The sequence below is a fragment of the Paramisgurnus dabryanus genome, chromosome 7 (genome assembly GCF_030506205.2).
Source record: "Paramisgurnus dabryanus chromosome 7, PD_genome_1.1, whole genome shotgun sequence".
NCBI lineage: Eukaryota > Metazoa > Chordata > Actinopteri > Cypriniformes > Cobitidae > Paramisgurnus > Paramisgurnus dabryanus.
Window position 1 is genome coordinate 19,898,419 of NC_133343.1, and position 23,814 is coordinate 19,922,232.

The 23,814-nt window shown below is 38.0% G+C and overlaps 1 protein-coding gene across 5 annotated transcripts in view; it reads left to right on the plus strand.

Moving 5' to 3' along the window:
- The first annotated feature begins 216 nt into the window (after window positions 1–216).
- pex5la (peroxisomal biogenesis factor 5-like a) overlaps window positions 217–23,814 on the plus strand; it is a 96,828-nt gene continuing 73,230 nt past the window's right edge. For 3 of the 5 annotated variants that reach the window (XM_065264903.2, XM_065264905.2, XM_065264908.2), the window contains exon 1: window positions 217–684. In XM_065264903.2, coding sequence (XP_065120975.2) covers window positions 664–684 — 21 coding nt within the window. In that variant the 5' untranslated portion in view covers window positions 217–663. Of the gene's footprint in view, window positions 685–908; window positions 964–23,814 lie in introns of all 5 variants that reach the window. The other 2 variants (XM_065264904.2, XM_065264909.2) reach the window with 1 other exon arrangement.

Genomic DNA, 23,814 nt, shown 5'->3' on the forward strand with positions numbered 1-23,814 from the left:
GTAAAGTGTAGTGTTTAAAGTCTATTACAAAAAGACACAGCTGGTTCTTATGTAACAAATCAGCAACACGCGTTAGTTTAGAGAGACAACATACGAAGATGACAACTGTGAAATTTACTACGAAGAATCCGCGCACATGAAAACAATGAGAACACCTGGACTGAGCATCTGTGCGCTTACTTCTGCTTCTGTGAATGACGGAACCGACTCCGCCTAAATCTGTTGGGATGGAGAGAGGAGGAGCGCAGCAGACGACCAGGAGAGAGGGAGTCTAATAAAGCAGGCAAAATTGCCGGAGAACCAGACCAACTGCGATTAAACCCACAGAGCCACACCGCGGTCTGAGACTATGATGTGGGAATGCTTATCGTGCATTCAGCGCGTCCGTTGCGCGCCTGATGAAGTTGCTGAGGAGACTCGGCGGCGCGTGTAAAGAAGCTGAAGGTTTCTCACCTATTATAAAGTACATCAGTAAAAAAAGAAATCGCGTAATTTCAGCACTTGATTCAGAGACAGCTCCGGCGCGTCAGCTTACCTACATGGACCTTTCCAGGTGTTTCAAAACACTTTACGCGTTTAAACCTTAGAACTGATTGGTCTTATTTCGTGTTCATGTAACTGAGATCCATAGTCTGGAACCTTCAATTTGATTCTACACTAAATATGTACCAGGGGCACTTGCAGGTAAGATGTATGCTTTAGTTTTCTATACATTAATGATTTGCTATTATTGCTATTGTAGTTTACAACCTGCACTGAAACACTTGGACATGCATGATCCACATTCAGCGTCTAAGCATGTTTGGTAAACAAAAATTACATAAACATCATGTGTCAAAGCTTTATGAGTTAGTTTTTGTCCGGCTCAAGAAGATTCTTGCTTGTTTATGTTGATTGTGTTCATGCAGTTTCATTCACATTCCCCAAGATAAGATATGTTAATGGAAAATGGGCTCTGGAATGGTAAGTTCAATTATTTATGCTTATGTAATGAAACTGCAAACTTGTACTGTATAGTCCATTAAGAAAACTGAAATGATAATAAGTCATGCTGCTCATCTGCCTGCACAGCAATGACATATAAATGCCATTATGGAACGCTTTGTGTACTCAGACGTTTTATCGTTTCCATTCCCTTAAATGGATAAAGGAAAGAAAAGGCAGGTTTCCTGTCATAAAAGCTTGGCAGGTGTTCTGTCTTGCTTTGCACATCAAAGATTTGTTCTTCAATTGCATACTTGGTTGTTGTAGCATCACCAAAAGTGGAATACCTCAAGAAGCGATTTTAATGTAAATTAAAAGATAAGCAAAGATGAACTTTTAAAGAAGTGCATGTTAAATCCAGTTGTTAAATAGTTAAATAGGATTTTTTTTGACACTGTTATGGGTTTATTCATTTACTGTATGCTACTGTACCTCTAACATTTGGGTTTTTCCAACCCTAAGCTTAAGTTACTTGCATACAGAAATAACTTTTTCATGAAGATCTCTTATTATGTAACTGCTAAACAAAAGCAGGCAGCGTTTTATCACTTAGTCTTACAAGTAATTAACAGATAAATATTTAATGACTTCAACACCAGGCTTTAAAGGAAAACAAATTAGCTTTACAATACCTCTATGGTCTTCCACAGATGTGCCTTCCGTTACTTTCGTACCACTTGGATAATAATTAATATGCATCATAATTGTCTTTAGCTTGGCCATAATTTCATGTGTAAACACACATACGGTAACATTGGCTTGTATGTAAAGCATGCACATACATTGCACAAGATGAAATGTTCTCTGTTGTGTTTTTAATGTTCCAAGAGACCGAAAATAGATATGTTTTCAGAACAAAAGTAACCTGACAGTTGATAAGAGTCTCGTAAGGTCCTATTCATAACTGTACTCATCATGTTAAAGTCTTTTATTTCAGACATTGGGGAGTTAGGGGGAGTAAGATATCACATTTTACCTGTCAGGTAGGGAGGTAATTTAAGAGGAAATGTTCTCTCTGTGCAAAGCAGATGTTTTATCTGTCCTTTACCGGCTCTTTACGGCTCCTCCATGCAAACAAACACACTTATCTTATGACAGTGACGGCTCATTCTCCGCTGAAACCATCTCAGATTATACGCATGCCGTTTTGTTTCACCATTTGTGCAAATTAATGTAACAGATCCATATTTTGAGTCTGCATTAACATTTAAATTTTTAAAGCCGGCAAACAGTTTGCAAATTTTTTATAGCACTAACCGCTTCCATCAAAGGTTAAGAGCACTGTTCACTTCAAAAGCAACAATATGTTGTACTAATCAATAAGTAAGCCTATCTGTATGGATGTTACAGGTGTTTAAAGCTATTGCATCTTCCAATTCCTGCATGCATCAATCAAAACTTGAATTTTAAAGTTTTATCCGGTAAACTGTTTGTGAACAGCTTTGCTATGTGTTTAACATCAGCCTCTTACCACACTAGGGGGCATTGGAAATCAATATTTCCCCCAATCATTTCCATAGACTAGATTTCACTCTGAGAGTTAAATAGTGAGGTTTGCTTCATCTACAGCAATAAAATAGAATGTCATACAAATAAAAAACACTCATTGAGATGTTTTTAGATGGCTCAACAGTTTAGTTGCTCATGCTGGTTTATTCACAGAAAAACAGAGGACAGCTTACAGTATACCTCTTGTTTGGGACAATATGCTGTACAGTGCATTGAAATATATCTAAATATGATTTCAAAAACTTTTGTTTAGTAAATCGTAGTGTTTTGACCCATTTAAAGTAAACGAAACGTTTATAATTACTATAAATAACTTCGGTTGCTTGGGTGATTTCTGCCCTTTACGGCGAAATGGCTGTAAGAGATTAAATTGCAGGCATTGCAGTGCATTGCCTTCACTTTCAAACATAGTCATCACGAGTAGCCAGAGTGCAGCTATCTGCATACGTAATATGTCTATCTCGCTCAATCGCTGGGATGCACCGTACTGTCTGGCCAAGATAAACACCTTACTAAACATTGGCAAAAATCACAGTTTATCTTTTTTTATTTAATTAGCTGAGGCATTTTATATACGCAGTACTTCATGTAGTATCTAAGCTTATTTCTTTTTTTTAAAGAAGGATGTTTTGTAAAATTCTTGCAATCAAATTAAGTGTCTTTGGTATACAGTTCAATATATTAACTTACTGAATCTCAGTCATTCCTTTTTCTATGAATATATAGTGATATAGACAAAACTCTGCAATTAACTTTCAATAGGTTTGGTATTGCTATCAATAACTCAATAAAATTGCAAATGTATTACAAATATTAGGTGCAGTGAAGTAAAATGCTTACCTTTATGTCAGTTATACCTTTTTATATTTGGCCATTACCGTCTGTAATGTAAGCATTTACCAACATACATTTACATACAACATTCACATAACCCTGCAAGCAATTTTGCATTTAAAAGACGTCTAATAGCTGCCCAAATACAACCCAGTTGTCTAGGCTAAAACAACGCAACAGTTGGGCAATCTAGTGAAAATTCATGAAATGAACTAAAATAAATAAATAAAACTAAACACTTTGTAATAACTGTTGGCTTTGCTTACATGATGGAATATCATACATCTTGCAAGTTATTTTGACAAGAACTTCATTCAAATTCAAGTTTATTTTGGCTATGTCAACTTTCAGTCTTTTCTTTTATTTCAAGATATTTACAAAAAAATAGAAAATGACTGGTGACATGGTGACTCATCTGTCTGTTGTGTTATGTATACTCTTTGTGAATTTTGTTTCTGTCACACCAAGTTTCCCGAGAAGTCCAGATACACTACTTTCCGACTCACTCAGCAGAGTATGCCACAATTATGTGCTTTTCTGCTGGCTTTTACAGGTCTGGCTTTGACAGTAAATGTGCGTGTGGGCCATGCACAGCGGTTGATTTCTTGCCTTTCAGTTCGGCTCAGAAAAAGTGATTGAGACATGCTTGTGTAACACAGCTGGAAGTGAGAAATATGCAGAGTACAGCAGACCGATGCATGTGAGACTTTCAGAGACCACACGGTTGTGACAGTTATTGATTTATGTGCGATGGTCTCAGTATGACCTTTTAGGGCCTCGCTTCATAGAATAGCGAGAGAAAGAAGAAGACAGCTGGATTTGGAGAGTCTGGATCCTCTGCGTATTAATAGAATAATAGATGAATCCTTCGCCGAGTTAATCAAGGTTAGATAAATGGCGTGACAAATGAGGTTAAATTGTTACAAAAAGGATTAAATTCGAGTGAAATTATAAAACCACTCTGCTGTAAAATAACAATACAACATTCTTTAAAGATCAGTGCTTTTGTACTAGGAATAGTGCACTGTCAGAAAAAAAAATACAAAAGCTGTCACTGGGATGGTACCCTTCTAATATGTACCATTTAAGTACCAATATGTAGCTTTGAGGTACTAATATGCACCCTTTAGGTACAAAGGTTTACTTTTTGAAGGGGTACTGGCTGCCCCAACCACAGCTTTTGTACCTTTTTCTGAAAGTGTTAAGAGAACAGTCAAGAATTTCAGCTTGCGCTCATAGGTCTCTCGGAGGTTCAGACTTCTGCGAAATGAGAGTACACCAGGTTCAAATCCCTAGCGAAGCACTAAAGTGTTTGTTCACTCGTAGACTACTTAATTGCTGTGGAAGTCACACCCTGGCTCTTCCACTGAGTCAACAGCGTGTTCCTCAGCGTGGCTCTCAAACTACCTCCATGCAAATGAACCTGCAGTGGAAAAATCCAAAATATCACAAGAGCGGGTGTAGTACACAAAATCTATTAGGTGAAGAGGATTGGTCAAACATTTTGGGCTGTTGTGGTGGTTGGGTGCAATTTATTATCAAATTGCTTAAAAGTACATTTGATGTTTTAAAGACATATAAATGGTAATGAAACATGCTTACACACTGTAGCAGTCTTGGAGTACCAATGCTTTGCACATTTTGTATGTCTCTCTTTAGACTCACTTTATATATAAACCTTTATTTAACCAGGTAAAAACTCACTGAGATTAAAAATCTCATTCACAGAAGGAGTGACCTGGCCAAGATGAGCAGCAATACAAGAAATTCAGTAACACTTACACAACACAAAACAAGTTTTAAACAATTACATATCACAAACAAAGAGTCATCTTCCAGTTGCCAAATATCTGCTTTAAACTGGTGAAAGGAAAGAATGTTTTGCAACTTCAATTTCGATTGAATAAGATTCCAGTCAAACGGTGCTGCATATGAACACATTTCTTACCCAGTTCAGTTCTAGCAAAAGGAACTGACAGCATATAGCAGTTTTGAGAGCGTAAAGAATATTTTGTGACAGATTTCTGTTGTATTAAACTGCAAAGGTACTCTACGAAGGTAACATCCCCAAGTTAGCTTTATAAATAATTAAGTACCAGTGGATTTTTCTCTTACTGGACAGAGGGCCAGCCCACGCTTTTATACAAGGGACAATGATGCACAGAAGATTTGCAATTTAATATAAACCTAAGGGCGCCATGATAAACAGCATCTAAGGAATACAAATTGGAGCAACTGATATACTACATCACCATAATCAAGTACAGATAAAAACGTAGAAGAAATCAATTTCTTTCGCGCATTAAATGAAAAACAAAACTTGTTCCTAAAACAAAACCCAAGCTTACTTTTCATTTTTTTCTTCAGTTGCATAATATGAGAGCCAAATGATAAATTATCGTCAACAATGATGCCAAGGTATTTGTACTCTTTAACTAATTCAAGCATTGAACCTTGTAATGTCTGAAGAGAAATCAACTTACTATCGAGTTTCTTTAAATCCGAGAACACCATATATTTAGTTTTCTCACTATTCAGAACAAGCTTTAAATTGGAAAGCCGTGACTGAATGACATTAAAAGCTAACTGAAGTTTACACAGAGCTTGCTGTACAGAAGAAGGACTACAATACAGGACAGTGTCATCTGCATAAAAATGGAAATTAACATCTTGTAATGCATGATCAAGACTGTTAATATAAATAGTGAATAAAAGGGGCCCTAACACGGATCCTTGGGGAACACCTTTAACAGTAACTTTAGCAGATAGCCGTTGAGTGTATGGGTTGAACACTTGCTATTGCGGTGCATTATGGCATTTAAGAAGTGCACTTGATAATGTCCACTAAATTTTCAGACACCACTCCATAATGGCTGTCCTCTCAAATAGTGCACTATTTAAGGGTATGGGGGCTAGTTCAGACACAGCCTAGGTCTGGATTTGAAAACCACGGATTTTAACCAAAAATATATGATCAGTTTATTTTTATTAGAGCATGAAAGGAAAGTCTCGCACAACTCTTTAAAGATACTCAAAGCCAAATAAATGCGGTGCCTTAAAATGGCAAGTCTTTGACTTTTTTGATATTACAGTTCTAGCTTTCACTGGGGCAGTCCCCTTCTAAAAGGTCCTAATATACAATTTGGGTACTATTGATATGCACTCTTTTTGTACCCAGGTGTACTGATAGGGTACTGCCCCAGTGTCAGTTAGGGATCATCTTTTGGCCATTTTTTACAGAGAGTAAGCTAAACTGCAGGTTTAGGAGTCCCAGACATTAAACATATTGATAAAATGTGTATTTGGACATTTTTAGTACAATTGTTCATTTTTTATCTGCTAAAAGGTTAAATACAATACAAATATGTATTTCCATTCATTCATTTTAATTTAGGATGCAACCAGTCGTTAAACATGCATATCAGTAGACATACATCAGTTTTTTGCATTGGACACCATCAATATGTCTAGCAGTGTACATCATGACTCTCAGTATCCATCATTATGATATTAAAATATTAAGAAGGACAGAGCAATAGAGAAGGGCATGTGGCAGCATTTCACATAAAATCAATACACCATCTGTCTTATTCAAGGTGTGCTTCCTAACAGGGGATATTTTTACATAACTGGTGAGCATGATGTCACTTGTACCATTACATCTCTTATAACACCGAAACCGTCTGAAATCTAAATACCTAAAAGAGAAGACATGACATACAAGATGCTGTTTTGTCCTTTACCTGTTAGAGCTGATTAGGTTGAGCGTGTCACGTCTCTCATCATTGACACTTTATCTAAAAGGACAAAACTCAAGGCCAGTGGGGAAAACAATCAGCAGGAGATACTTTGCGGTAAAGTGAGTCGGGAGAAGCAGACCGAAGCCAAGTGGAAAAAGTGATAGCATTCGCTTTTCCCCCGAGAATATGTGAGCAACCTTTGTCAATTTTTTATCATTTTATTGCCTGATGGTCCGCCTGATTCTGTCACTTCTGTAAAGATGCTAAATAAATGATGAGACAGACGTTCACATCAGCGGTTATGTAATGTGTTAATAAGATAGTAATGAATATATAATAAATAAGAAAAATTCAAATTTTATGAGTGGAGGAAATGCTGCGAGGCCAGTACGAAACTTTAATCATCAATGACCTTCTTTTGGTGTACTCAGCACATAATGACATAAAGTTTGGCAAACATTTTAAAAGCATACGATAACGATTATTTGCAGCGATGCCATAGAAAATTTTTCACATTTTCTCACACAACAGAACTTAAATATAAAACTCTAATTTCACTACAAATTGTATATGTATATTAATGTGTATAAATATCTTGAGTCTTCTCTAAAATGAGAAGCTCGTCACTAGAACAGTTATTTGAGCTTTACATTTAAACTCATTGCAAGTAGGCCAGATATTATTATCTTTACATGATACCTCATCCATCTTTGAGTGCAGTTCAAAGATTAAATACCTCTCCCTTTTTAAGCGTTCTGTTCATGAGCCCATGAACTCATCATAGGCGCCATATGCATCTTTAAGGGGCGTGGCAGTATGTGCTGTCACATTGGAAAGTTTTGACTAGACAAATATGGATTCACATCTAATCGCTTTTAAGTGGTGTGCGGAGAAATACTGAAGCTCTACCAGTGGCTGTATGGGTATCCTTTCCATCACCTTGTCCACCATTTTAGGGATTAAAGGAATAGTCTACTCATTTTCAATATTAAACTATGTTATTACCTTAACTAAGAAGAGTTGATACATCCCTCTACCATCTGGGTGCGTGCACATAAGCGCTGGAGCGCTCTGCGACACTTCGATAGCATTTAGCTTAGCCCCATTCATTCAATGGTACCAATCAGAGATAAAGTTAGAAGTGACCAAACACATCAACGTTTTTCCTATTTAAGACGAGTAGTTTTACGAGCAAGTTTGGTGGTACAAAATAAAACGTAGCGCTTTTCTAAGCGGATTTAAAAGAGGAACTATATTTTATGGCGTAATAGCACTTTTGGGAGTACTTCGACTCGGCGCAGTAACACCCTCCCTCTCCCATTATGAGAGGGAGAAGGGGAGCGGACTTTTCAGGCGAGTCGAAGTACTCCCAAAAGTGCTATTACGCCATAAAATATAGTTCCTCTTTTAAATCCGCTTAGAAAAGCGCTACGTTTTATTTAGGGCTAAGCTAAATGCTATCGAAGTGTCGCAGCACGCTCCAGCGCTTACGTGCATGCACACAGATGATAGAGGGATGTATCAACAATTCTTAGTTAAGGTAATAACATAGTTTAATATTGAAAATGAGTAGACTATTCCTTTAAGTATGTTTAATATTTCTTAGCCACGCATTCATTTTTATTTAGCATTTACATTTGCGTTTTACAGTTAGGGCTGCCTTTAATGTAAAAGTTTGCAATTTTCCATGTCAGCATTTCCATGTCATGTATTTTCACAGCAACAAAGCAATATCAAAATGCAATTGCAGCATTTTCTCATATATGGGCATCTTAAAGGGGCAGTAAGTAGGGTTTTAAGTGTTTTATTAATCAAAATCAATGTCTTTATTCATAAATATTTCCTCATTGGTGTCAAATGATCCAATGATCTGACTTTTCTATGTAAGCTTAGATTTTCTCCTCTTTACTTACATTGAACAGGTAAGTCCAAGGAGGCTTCCATGTCGTTTCGCCATATTGATAAACTAAAATAGCAGAGAGGGACAAAATGCACGAGCCTACCAACGCGTTTCCATTCAGAACACGTGAACCAGCTGCAACGGACAAAGGAGATCAGTGATTAAATAACGGCTACCGTACTTGCAACACGCATTTGGAAAGGCGAGGCGCTAGAGAGCACTGTTCGTTTGAATGCAAAATACAATTTGACCACTAGATGGGGGTAAATCCTACTCACAGTCCCTTTAAAAACATGATGTGATGAACACAGATGATAAAGAGTCATCATTCATATATATCCACCTTTAGGTATTTCTGTTCCAGGCAGATCTCCAGTTAATATGCTGAACCAAAACATTCTGGAAACTAGTCCACAGAGATCAGAGGGAAAAACAAACACAGGATGCTCTGATATTTAAAATGAATGTTTATGGTTTTATTTTGGACCCAAAATTGTCTGAAAACTGTATTACGTAACATTTGGGAGGAGAAACTGCCTCTGAATGAATCTTGATACAAACAATCAAGATAATTGCTGTAGATGAAGGTAAACTTAATTGCATGAAGCGAGACAGTCAGAAGCGAGCATGTGAACGCGATCACAGATTTCATCCTTTTGATTCATGGCATTTTATGAATTTCTTTCATAACACAGCAGGCAATCCTCAGCTGTAATTGATCTAAAAACATTACTAGATTCAGTTTCGTAGTACAGTGCACTGTTTAGCGGGCACATTTGACAACAACAGTGATTTATAGATAAGTATTTATACAATTATGTCAAATCACTGTTAAGCAAATGATGTCAGAACTGCATAAAGCATCTCTCTTGGCATCGTGAAGTGCATGAGACAGATTGTTGGCTCCCAAACACAGTGATTTAGTAAACCCACTGTAAGCTGGCACTCTCACTTAAATAGTTCAGGGAACAGGGAATTAGATCTAATATGCAGACTTAAGCATTATTGCAGTGGCATTATGAGGGGCAAAAGTAGCTACAGTAAGCAACAACGACACTCGCAGGGACTTTGGGGTTTACCTTCATAGAGGGCTTTTTAAAGAGACTCAAGGATACATCAGCAGGGGGCAGTGCCTCCAGCACAGCTGTGACCCAAACCCTTGCCTGGTCCCATCTGTTTCACACAGGCTCACACGTGCTTAGGTCAAGTGGCGTAGGCATGATGAATACCCCACTCAGAGAAGAAGAGATCATGCTGCATACAGTATGAGAGGTCAGAGGGTATCAGCCTATCCATCCTTAACAGACTTTTTTCATGATAAATGAAAGAAGTGACCATGATTGACAGGAGCGTGATGCAAACATAAAGGACAGACAAATTACAAATAGATACAAAAGAGATCGTCAGGGTAGTAGATAGAAGAGACTGTGAAAAAATAACATTTTGAATGACGTTTTTGCGCCCTAAAAGGGGAGGGCACTTCGGGAAGGGGATGACGCATAAACTCTCGCTCCAGATAAATGGGAAATCACGTTGTTTATTGCTCTATTCTCCAAGAGTATTTTAGCGGCCTCACAATGAGACTTAATTGTGCAACTCCCTGCACAGTCAAGTGCTCTGATCTTCAAAGGGAATATAGGGCATAGGGATGATCACTTTCAATTGGAATTCTCCCCATATGTGACAAGGCTAAATGAGTCTTGGCACACAGGCTATACGACAGGCAAAACAATTAAAGAAAAGACGGTTTTCACAAAAATTAGGTTATTAAGCTCTCGTCTAGTGATCCCGATGCTCCAAAGAGTAATTAAACATCTAGAATTATCTACATTTGCATTTTTTAAGAGTTTTTATGATGCACTGTGATGCTGATGTGAACGATTCTACATTGATGCATAAAAATAAAGGAATCAATCGACTATTATAAAACATAATTTTTGTGGCCTATAATACATATTAATGCACAGTTTTATTGTAGACTAAATAAAATACATCCATTACATAATAATAATCCAATGTCCATCGGAAGTAAAGCACGTAGGAACGTGCAAGAGAAAATAAAGTGCAGAATTTAATTGATTTAAATTGATAGATACCAATGTGATTGCTAACGCCCACTGGCACTTACACTGTGTACGCAATGTACTCTTCTGATGCCGAAAACTGCGTTGCGCACACTGTTCATGGACCCCAGCATAAATGTACAAAACGGGCTGTACATGGCCCTTAAAGGCCCAAGTATAGTTCACTTTTTACGCATTATTGAGTTGTTGAATGTTTTTAATTTTAAGTTGAATAAAATTGGCTGTGCAAGTTACAGGGGACATTTTAAAGAGTTTTTTAAGATGTCAAATAAATCTTTGATGATCCCAGAGTATGTATGTGAAGTTTTAGCTTAAAATACCATATAGATAATTTATTATATCATGTTAAAATTGCCACTTTGTAGGTGTGAGCAAAAATTTGTGGTTTTGGGTCTGTCTTTTAAAATGCAAATGAGCTGATCTCTGCACTAAATGGCAGGTCCATGGTTGGATAGTCCAAATTAAAGTGCGGTATTATCCCCTTCTGACATCACAAAGGGAGCCAAATGTCAATGACCCGTTTTTTTCACATGCTTGCAGAGAATGGTTTACCATAACTAATTTACTTGGTTGATATTTTTCAAATTTTCTATGTTGAAAAAATATTTGAAATTCCTTAACTTAATCCGACTAAACAGACCTGAATCATACATGGGGTAAACAATATGAAAATAGCCCACAAATATAACACAACCCTCCAGAGTATTCATAAGGAGAGTACACTAAAAAATTGAGGGCTGTTGACAGCATATGGCAGACACCTTTTGAAGTCTCCTAACAGCTGCCTGCATTTTATTTTTGTGCATCATTTGTTCACTTCCACTTCATACCTCAATTACTTATAGTCCTCAAATACTGAAGAAGTCCAAGCATAGCTAAAACACTGACACCAATCACTAGTACTCTTTGGAAAACACTGACTACATTTACATGTACACCAATATTGTGATTATTTCCAATAATCACAGTAAGGACTCAATCGCAGTAACATGTTTACATGACTCTAGCAAACATCTTCACTCCTGTTTACATGCATTTTCTGATTATTCGCTAATAATTGTGGATATAATTCACATAGAACAATGCACAGCACAAACAATGAACTCACATAGGTGTGTTACTGTCCACTGTTTTAATTCATTAACGTTAAATGACAAATCCTGTTCCTATGGACGTATTTTGTTATTCAGTGCCATAATGAACACAGAAATAATATGAAAATGCCTGTAATGGTTGTACGTTCCTGTCGCAATCTGTATTGCGATTAAAATCACTTGTTTTAATATGATTATACTCGCTGCGATTATGAGCGTAATCGCATTATTTTGATCAAAGTATTATGTTTACATGAGATGAAGTGTAATCGTAATGTTTCCAAAATGTCATTATAATCTCATTATGAGTGTGCATGTAAACGTAGTCACTGACAAACTGAGAGTGCACATGTGTGTATAAACCAGAGAAACGTGGTTGTATTACAAATATTACTGGCCTACATATAATTTCCACCAGCTGTTCAGGGATACTACTGTATGTGTGCGAGTGTGATTGTGTTGAGAGTGTCTGTGTGTACCAGACTGACCCCTAAACACACAGTCTGGCTGTACTGTCTGGGGGCCGAACTTGTCGAAACACAGATGGCCCTCTGAGGTGGAGACTGTTTACTGTTTTTTCTCAATAGTATTTCTTCTGCTGAAACAGCTTGTTTTAAACCCTTGTCTTCTGCTGAAACAGCTTGTTTTAAACCCTTGTCTTCATGATATTTATAATATATATATATATATATATATATAATAAATTTGTGTATATATGAATACATAAAAATGAGCCTGATGTAATACCCACACTTGGGGTCTTTCCCCTTGCCTACTTGTATTGTCAAAAATTTAAAAAGGGGGGGACGGTATTGTATACATTAACGTACACATTTTACACAGCAACGTTAGCTCAGTGTCGGTTTTCATACGCTTTAGCTATGAAATATGAACTAAGGTAATCTACTTGTTGTTTATTTAGCTTGTTATCGGAAATAAACTAATCTAAAAGGACTTTGTTGTTATTTATTCTTAGCAGAGTTTACCAGAAGTTACGTGTGTTCCACAAAAGCCTTTGTTTATGTGTTACTGCTGAAACCGTCTATACGTTCAATAAATACTTTTGCTTCAAATCCGCTTTAAAGAGACCTAATGCAATTTAGAAATGCCGGTTTCTTGGCAGAATTTATTAAGAGTCTGATAAAAAATGCTAATTGTACAAAAAAAAAACGTCAGGCGCACTTAGAGGGGTTTGCATCTGAGCTCTTCGGTTATAACCTTGCTTCAAAGCGATCTATGAAAGAGTGAAGTAAAGGTCATACGTTTTAGTACCATAGCCAGCATGCATTACTCTAAATACATCCTGCTAAATTAGATAATATGAGTTCATCTATAGAAATAAAGTAATACAGAGAGCAGTTAGGCATGGCAAATAATTTCTTCTGATGGAAGGGGGCTATTTGTCAGCAGACAGAAGCATTTTACTGTAGAAATGTACACGAGTGTATGTGGTGACCTACAGAAAAGTAAATAGGTTATTTTGGTCCCAATAGAAAGAATCATGTTAGAATTAACCAAGCTAATTAGCAATAATTAACGCTTTAATAATTGACAACATTTTTTACAAAAAGTTAGTGACAATGTACTTTTAAACTGAATTACAAACCCTGAAGTCACACAGATTTTAACGGTACTGTACTGTACTATACTGTCAGTATTTTGTTTAGTATGTTGCTGATGTCATTTTGGACTTATAATGCATATACCTTTATGCCAGAGCAATATTTTACCAAAAACTATTCTTCGTTACAGAAAAGTAGTAGTAGCCTTTCTTTGTAGGGGGCACTAGTCTCAGCCTCAGACGTCACGCCCGCAGAATGTTGGCTAAACGTCTGATGTGTATTGTACACTTAACTGGAAACCCTGTGGGAATGTCGAAGTCGTCTTCTGATTTGTTGAAATTAAACGCATTTCTGGGATACACCAGTGTTGCGATTTTTTTAACCCTGGCGAAACAAAGCTCTGTCATTCGATCGAGGAAGAGCAGTAGTTGTTTAAGTGGTAATAATGAGCAATTATCATGATCAGCTGAACGCTGCATACGTTTCCTACCGCTTTACTTGGGGTTTTGTTAGGAGAGTAATGAGCCATTGTTAGGCACTTTTGCAACGTTCGCTAAAAATTACTCACTACTTTTTCCGTCTCTCGACTTGTTGCACGCCGGTCTGTAATTTTGGGGAGACTTCCAAACCCCCGAAACGTGACGCAGGATGTTTGTTGTTTGACATGTCAGTGAAACAGCCTTGTGGGCGGGCACTGGCCAAAGAAAGCAGCGAAAACCACCAGACCTTCAGTATTGCAGGTCTGGCTACGCTTCTCTCGCCAAAAAGCCCATTCATTTTTCGCATAGACTTTTGGATTATTGAAAAAATTTTGTCCAAGAACAGAGTTTCACAGATGAACACAATTTGAAGTCTAAATGCATTCACTAGAAATAAAAAATAAACTTAGACTTAAAAGCATAAAAGTTATGTTGATCTTTGAAGATTATCTTGTTGGACAAGACATGCAAGTTTTGTTAAAACAGGGATTTTTTTGATAATCCAAAAGTCTATGGGATTAATAAATTGATTTTTTCGGGAGGAAACCAGTGGGAACCAGTGCTAACTTCCGATGTTAGCCTACAAAATATGTTATTCCTGCGGCACTCTATAGGGGAGTTACCAAAATAGATACATGTATAAATAATGTGATTAGTTACTAGCTGTTCATGTGATTTTGTTTTATTTAATACATTTGTTAGTTAAAATTACTTTAATTGGTAACAATTAAAAAAAATGGAAGCATTTCAGCAAATTTTTACTTAGGGTGTTTTCACACCTTGCTCGTTTGAGCCCTCCAAACGCTCTCAGAGCAGTTCAGGGTGTATATGTGAACAAACCAAGTGATCTCAGACCCCCCTAAAAGGACCCAAAAGCGAACCGAACTCAGACCACGTCTGGAGGTGGTCTAAGTACGGTTCGCTTTTGGGTTCTTTTGTGGTTTGATTTCTTTTTGATATGTGAAATCAATGAGGTCCCGGTCCGTTTCGCGTGTGGTTTTGACATTGTATCAAAATAAACTGCTGCACAGAAAGCTGGGGTCTGAGTTCTTATGAAGTTGTGATGTGAACAAGAAAGGGTCTGAGATCACTTCAGTTCTGAAGAGGACTAAAAAAGAACTGGGTCCTCTTTTGAGTCCACTATATTGTGAACACCAAAAGGACTGAGGTCACATTCAGCTAGTTCCTTTTCTGGTTCACTTTAAGGGTGTTTTCACACCTAGTTCATTTGAGCCCTCCAAACGCTCTCGGAGCAGTTCAGGGTGTATATGTGAACAAACCAAGTGATCTCAGACCCCCCTAAAAGGACCCAAAAGTGAACCAAACTCAGACCACGTTTGGAGGTGGTCTGAGTACGGTTCGCTTTTGGGTTCTTTTGTGGTTCGATTTATTTTTGAGATGTGAAATCAATGAGGTCCCGGTGCGCTTCGAGTGTCGTTTCGACATTGTCTCAAAATAAACTGCTGCACAGAAAGCTGGGGTCTGAGTTCTTATGAAGTTGTGATATGAACAAGAAAGGGTCTGAGATCACTTTAGTTCTGAAAAGGACCAAAAAAAGACCTGGGTCCTCTTTTGAGTCCACTATATTGTGAACACCAAAAGGACTGAGGTCATATTCGGCTAGTTCCTTTTCTGGTTCACTTTAAGTGAATTGGGTTTGGTTCTTTTAAAATGAACTATATGTGAAAACACCCTTAAACTGAAAAAAAAAAGTAATTTAAATTTAATAGCTTCTTTGAAGGCATTTTAGTTAAACATCTCTATAATTCATGAAGCATGTGAAAAAGACCTGGACCAGTATTTGTGACCTGTTTAAAAACAAAAAACTCCTATTGAGTTACACGTTGTCTCCCTTTAAGGAGGCCCTGTACGATGTCTTGTAATGTGAATGTCTATGTGAAATAGATTTGATTTTTCAAGGCTACAGCATTCTTTTTAAGTGAGTCTACTTGATTTTAAAATCATTTTCAGTACTAACTAAAAATAATTTCTTATAGAGTAAAACTTTTTTAATGAACAAAAAATTAGTCTGTGTCCCTTCCAGCCAAGCAGACGATCCGCATTATTAACCCGAATGATTTCTTCCTGTCATGATGTACCAGTCTACCAAACCCTCAAGCAGCCGACTATGTCAATTATATCCTGTCCTCAGGCACAGATATCCAGTATGGTTACATAGTGTCTGCCAAAGCAAAGGTCAGCTGTAACCCCGAAACCTGGCAAGAAATGTTATAGTCTAAAGAAAGCATTATAGCAGGACAGCTGGGGTCCTGTTTTCCTGTTATTTATTCTGTTCAGTCCCCCAAGTTGATATTGCTGTGCATCTTCGAGGTAATTATCTTATCTCCTAATTTATCATAATTATCTGGATTGTTTTGCTTTTGTCTGTAACATCTGCGTAAATGCGTTTTGCTTGACTAATTCAAGGCTGCTAAAACAATGCCACTGCCAACCCAGGAATATGCCCGGGGCTTCAAAACAGAGCTGTGTGACTGTTAAAAAAAATGAATTAAGAAACAGTAATCAAATGTCAGCCTAAAAATGAAAACATTCTTTGTTGAGTTTATTACCACAACGGCTTGAATAAACTGCTTGCTGCATACAAATCTGTACTGTACCTTTAAATGGAAATCTCAAGCTCTGTGCCACATATTTTATTGATAATAAATAAAACAGCTGGTGATGAACTCGCACAGTAATTGCTACTTGCAGGGAAAATAAGTTTATGCCCAATCATTTCCCGACTTCATTTACCATAGTCCCGAATTACTTTTGCGTCACTTACGTGACCCGCCGTGTTGTTTTGGGAAATGATGGATGGCATGATTACCCGGATCTCTCCGTGACTCGTGCAATCAAGACCATGGTACTTCTCTAATCTTACATAGAGCCCTTACAGCCTGGAAGACAAGCCTAACAAAATGGCCCTTAAGAATGAAGTCCTCAGCAAAGTTTTGGTGATTAGCTTATGCAGATTGACATGTACATGACCGCTTGCTTTTCACCCTGCATCAAAAAAGCACTTGAGTGAAAATACAGCCCTGGAGCTGTAGCCTCAATCATTTGTCAGTCCCAAAATTGATGCTCCTCTTCCGAACCTCCCGTCAGACTGATTGCCCAAGCACTTTGTGTTTTTCTCTCGCTTTGAGGAATATCGCTGATGAACGGATCAGACCTAACAGGGTGCATCTTTCATTCGAAGTGATGGAATAACGAATAAGGAAAGTGAACGAAAGAAGAGAAGGGATGATGATGAAGCAGCTGCGTTCCTTTTATCTTTTGGTGCATTATGCACACCTGAAAGCAAGTTCGTAACTCTATACTTTTAGATCGATAAGTGGAAAAGGGCCAATGGCCGATCTAAATCCGTCCAGACGGTGGGAAGGGAAATGCCGTGGACCTCCAACACATAAGGCCCTCTGTCAGTACAAATATCACATTACTGAGATGCCCCTCTACACAGTCCCTCGGTACCCCATATTGATCAGAGCTGTTGTGCTTAAGTACTAAATTTACAGCTTTCTGGCTCACAAGAGCTCTTTTTTTAGTCACTGTGCTATCTTTAGTAATGGCAAGGTTCCCATACAGGGCTTCATTTGGGGAAAAGCATGAAAATGTGTTAGTCTTGACTCGTGTTGTAATTTGACATTTGGATTGCACAGTAAAGAGCTGTGATTTCAGTAAATTACCACATGTAAGATCCAAAACATGTAAGAGCTGCCTACCACCCAAAAAAGGGATCTATCTTTTCAAGGCACAAGTTTAAAATATTCAATAATGATTCTACTCAAATAGAGCTATTCAAACTATGTGGTGAATTCATCCTGTATTTTTGCTCAAATATATTGCAGACAAACAGGTGAAAGACGACAGTAAAAATACATCATGGCTATAAATGGCCTTCCAGTAAACCAAAACATTCTGCTCAGTGATTATACTGCGTTCCCGGTGCACTGGTGAGGATATGAAATGGGTTTAATGAGTTTGTCTGGTGGCACAAAGTATCTGTGTGTGCCTCTTGTGCAGCTGTGAATGCGCAACCGACTCCTTTCAAAGCCACCTGACGTGCCGCCCATGAAAACAGAGGCGATAAAGTCAGTGCCAGTATCTGGCCACTCACAGCATGGCGTTTGAATGGCCTCTGTTCTCCTAATCTGCTTTCCAGATGTGTGGCTTAGAGACGGCGTATCAGGACATCAGGCATCCTGACAAAGCTGCTGCGCTGCCAGGGGTTGTGACTAGAAAGCACCCAGCTGGTTAGCGCTGGTGTTTCAAGCAAAGCATAACACCCGGTCAAAGATGTCCTCCAATTAGAAACAGTGTAATGTCAAGCTGGTGCCCAGGGCTCAGGCCACTTTGCTACAGATGTCAGGGGGATTATAGTGGGATTGAGGCCAACATGGGTTTTGATAGCTTCACGTTTTACAACTGTTTTATTTATAAAGTCTGGTCCTGTTATGTATAAAGATCCATCAGATATGGAGCTTTGTGGATTTTACTAGTCAAGGTCTTTTGGTTTGAGGTCCATATCCATATGGTAGTGTACTTATATATGATGGCAGAAATTAACAGTCTGGGAACATGGATCGAAAATTATTGTGTGCTAGACCAATCAGATAATGTGGCTTTTTAGAAAAAAGGGGACAAACCATTTGATATCACACCTAAGCTTCCTATTACAATATAAAAATGGATTAATTCAGAAAAGAAAACATTTGTCAATCAAGTAGTTCATGTGTTTATGGTAAAACATGAATGTAGAACCTTGAAAGACACACACCTATACATGCCTATACAGTACACATACAGAGACACATCTTTTCTGTGGATAAATAAACATCTATTTTTCATTACAGCACCAGCAGCAAAAAAACTCAAAACATTTGTTTTCACATCCTAAGCCAATCATACTGAGACTAATGACAGCAATGTCTGGTTATAAAACTCTTAGGCTCCATCTTATGTGAATTTTTACATTTTTCTATTACTGTAGATGCATTTTGTCTTGAGTATAGTGAGTCTTCATTTTAGCATCTTGTCTTAATATTAGAATAGATAATATCAGTGGCGCCCAGTGACTTCTCTTCCGAGGGGCACAAATTCAAAATGTGTGTTCAGAGTGTCATGTGTGTGGCTCATCATGTCAAAATATGTGTTCAGTGCGTCATGTAAACCTGTGTGCATCATGCATCCTGTCAAAATATGCGTTCGGTGCGTCGTGTGAAACGGTCTGCATCATGTGTCGTGTCAAAATATGTGTTCAGTGCGTCATGTGAACCTATGTGCTTCATGCGTTGCGTCAAAATATGTGTTCAGTGCGTCGTGTGAACCCGTGTGCATCATGCGTCATGTCAAAATATGTGTTCGGTGCGTCGTGTGAACCCGTGTGCATCATGTGTCCTGTCAAAATATGTGTTCGGTGCGTCGTGTGAACCCGTGTGCATCATGCGTCCTGTCAAAATATGTGTTCAGTGCGTCATGTGAACCTATGTGCTTCATGCGTCTCGTCAAAGTATGTGTTCAGTGCGTCGTGTGAACCATGTGCATCATGCGTCGTGTCAAAATATGTGTTCAGTGCGTCGTGTGAACCAGTGTGCATCATGCGTCCTGTCAAAATATGTGTTCAGTGCGTTATGTGAACACGTGTGCATCCTGCGTCGTGTCAAAATATGTGTTTGGTGCGTCGTGTGAACCCGTGTGCATCATGTGTCCTGTCAATATATGTGTCCGGTGCGTCGTGTGAACACGTGTGCATCATGCGTCCTGTCAAAATATATGTTCAGTGCGTCATGTGAACCTATGTGCTTCATGCGTCGCGTCAAAATATGTGTTCAATGCGTCGTGTGAACCCGTGTGCATCATGTGTCCTGTCAAAATATGTGTTTGGTGCGTCGTGTGAACACGTGTGCATCATGCGTCCTTTCAAAATATCTGTTCAGTGCGTCATGTGAACCTATGAGCTTCATGCGTCGCATCAAAATATGTGTTCAGTGCGTCGTGTGAACCCGTGTGCATCATGCGTCGTGTCAAAATATGTGTTCAGTGCCTCATGTGAACCTATGTGCTTCATGCGTCGCGTCAAAATATGTGTTCAGTGCGTCGTGTGAACCCGTGTGTATCATGCGTCCTGTCAAAATATATGTTCAGTGCGTCATGTGAACCTATGTGCTTCATGCGTCGCTTCAAAATATGTGTTCAATGCATCGTGTGAACCCGTTTGCATCATGTGTCCTGTCAAAATATGTGTTCGGTGCGTCGTGTGAACACGTGTGCATCATGTGTCCGGTCAAAATATGTGTTCAGTGCGTCGTGTGAACCCATGTGCATCATGCGTCCTATCAAAATATGTGTTCGGTCAACTTCGGTGCGTCGTGTGAACCCGTGTGCATCATGTGTCGGGTCAAAAATATGTATTCGGTGCGTCGTGTGAATCGTGTGCATCATGTGTCGTGTCAAAATATGTGTTCGGTGCGTCGTGTGAACCCGCGTACATCATGCGTCGGGTCAAAAATATGTGTTCCATGCGTCGTGTGAACCCATGTGCATCATGTGTCGGGTCAAAAAATGTCTTTGGTGCGTCGTGTGAACCCTGGTGCATCATGCTTCGGGTCAAAAATATGTGTTCGGTGCGTTATGTGAACCCGTGTGCATCATGCCTCGTGTCAAAAATATGTGTTCGGTGCATCATGTGAACCTACGTGCATCTTGTGTTGTGTCAAAATATGTGTTCATTGCATCATGTGAACCTACGTGCATCACACGTCATGTCAAAATATGTGTTCGGTGCGTCATGTGAACCTACGTGCATCATGCGTTGTGTCAAATATGTGTTAAGTGCATTATGTGAACCTACGTGCATCATGCTTCATGTCAAAATACTTGCCTGCTTCACACACGTTAAAAGGGTTTATGATAAAAGAGACGCTCACGTTCACAAAATACTTCACAAGACACTAACTTCACATTAAACTTGATTACACATGAGATTAAGCGAGTATCTGGCAACGTAAGCGTCTCTTTTATCATAAACCTCTTTGAAGTGTCTGCAGCAGGCATGTATTTCAAACATGCCTTTAGTAGTTTGACACACCAAACACATATTTTGAAATGATGAGCCAAACACATGAAGGGCTAAATACATGTTTTGACAAGCTTCCCATCGTGCGCCATTGAAAAAAGTCACCGGCCGCCACTGGACATTATTAAAATTAAAGCTATAAATCAAATTATATTGTCATTAAGATGAACTGAGCAGACAGATTACTGCAATATTACCACAATAATAAGGAAACAATCGTCTTGGTACTACAAGCGGCTGTATGGCTATTGTAGTCACCTTATATCTTTCATTAATCATGTCCTTATATTAAGTGCCATAATGGCAGAGGAGCACATTTCATTTCTTTTAAGCTAAGTTGTTACTAAAAACCAACTTGTTACTGACAGTTTTGTGTTTCAAGTCATTTTACAGTAAGTTAATTTCTATTTGAACATGACTGAGACTGGTAATATCTAAAGGGTTAAGCCGTTAGCTCTGTGATCAGTCCATCCACTTCCTTCAGTTTGACACATGAAGGAGTAAAAAACCTATAGAGAGCTGTTGGTTCACATTTATCTCAATGACAGTTGCTTGTCGGTGCATGTAACCCCAAATACACATTCATACATGGACTAGATGATGCCATCTTCACCTCATATGTTGTATTCTTCTTATCATTTTCTTATCACATCACTTCTTATCACATTAGCCATAAATGCTGTGTGATTAATCTCTCTAAATTACCATCCGTGCTTTAAAATCTCAGTGGGAATACAACAATCTCATAAGAGATTGCCTCCCTTCAAATGTTTACAGTATCAGCTGGTGTCCCTGTAGGACAGTGTTTCTTAAGAAAAATGAGTGGATCACATACTGTACGATGTCATTTCATAATATTTGTTTGCTGTATTTTATAAGCTTAATTTCTGTACTTTCAATTATATTTTCATTTATTTTACTTCCTTATTTGCAACCAAGATAGCTATTTGTGATTTAAGACAAAACTGCAGCTGAAACAGCGGCTTTTGTCACTTCCATTAGTAGGTAAAACACATTAATGTGTGTAAGTGTGAGTCAGTTGCCATTGCGCACACACACCATTTTACATACGATTACAGCTCTGCTGAAACATGCAATATGTTTTATAGTGTCACATGGCTATGTCACAATGTGAAGTGTAATTCATCATTTTTAAAGTCAATGGAAATGGTTATTTCCTTGCTCAAATAAGATCCATTCATATGCAGTACCAGTTGGCAATGGCAGGAAAGTGACAAGTGGGTATTGTTTGTCACTCTGCGCTCGAGTTGATGGGTTTTAAAGTGTTCACTGAATTGTGTGTTTTTGACAGTGAGGCAAATAACAGGGTTAATTTAGATACTGTTCTTAGAACCTAAACTGGTAACAACAAATGTATTCTTGCCAATGTGAATTAGTATGATGCGAATTGTACAAAAAATTACAATTAACCAAAACCAAAAGCAGCCTCCAACCTCAAATAAGTACAAAATCATAACATTGAGTGAATAAGCCACTTGAAACAGATACAGTATTTCTTGAGATTGCGTTGGGCTACCTGCCAACCGGTGGCAGGTTTGGGGTTTTTGTTATTTTAGAGAACATTTGCTTGGACAAAAATTGAATGGAACAGAAGAACACAATCAATATTGAGTATAGATAATAAAAGAGAAAAACAATTCTCTTTTCTTATAAAAACAGACAATGCACATCTGTTTTGTATTCACAGGGGGATTTTTAGTAGTCATCTATTACAGTTTGTTGGCTGGCAGTGGATGCTGTTAGTACCACTGTGTGTCCTTTCTCGTGTTACTGCCAACTGTGCCACACTGGATTTTATTGTTCATTAAACTTTTTCTGCCAATACAGTACACACTCAATCCTTGTTTATCAATAATGTATTTCCATTTTCTCCTGCAATCCTCTACTGATACTGTTGTTACAAATTTGTTAATCTACTCACATGTGGAAAAACAGTAAGGCGAGGTTAAAAATTCACCAGAGCTTAGGGCAAAAAATGCATCCGACAGCAACATAAAAATAACTCAGAAAGACCATTTAAATTGTCAGAGCTAAAAATGGTCTGTTAGACGTATCTACAGTGTATTATGAAGCCAGGTGAATGTGGGGCTTTATTTATGTATAATGAAACCTTGTTTCATCATTTTAAAGCTACTGCTTTTAGTCTAGCTTTTGTTGACTACTTATTTATCCAATACTGTCCTTAATATCATGTGCATGGTAGGCTACTTTATCATTTATTACATGGGATTTTGGCCAAATAAAAAAAAAAAAACTGAACACCCTCATAACCTTTATAACTCCTTTATTGAAAATTCTATTTAAGATGCGACTATTCTAATGTCAGACAAAACACATACACTACCGGTCTAAAATTTTGAAACACTTGACTAAAATGTTAACTATGATCTTAAAAATCAATTAATCTGAAGGTGTATGGTTAACTGCTTGAAATTACTTTTGAGGGCAAAAAGATACATGTGCCAAACTAATTTTAATTTTAAAATATATTTTTTTAAATAGATAACTTATACCAGTGCTTCTCAAAGT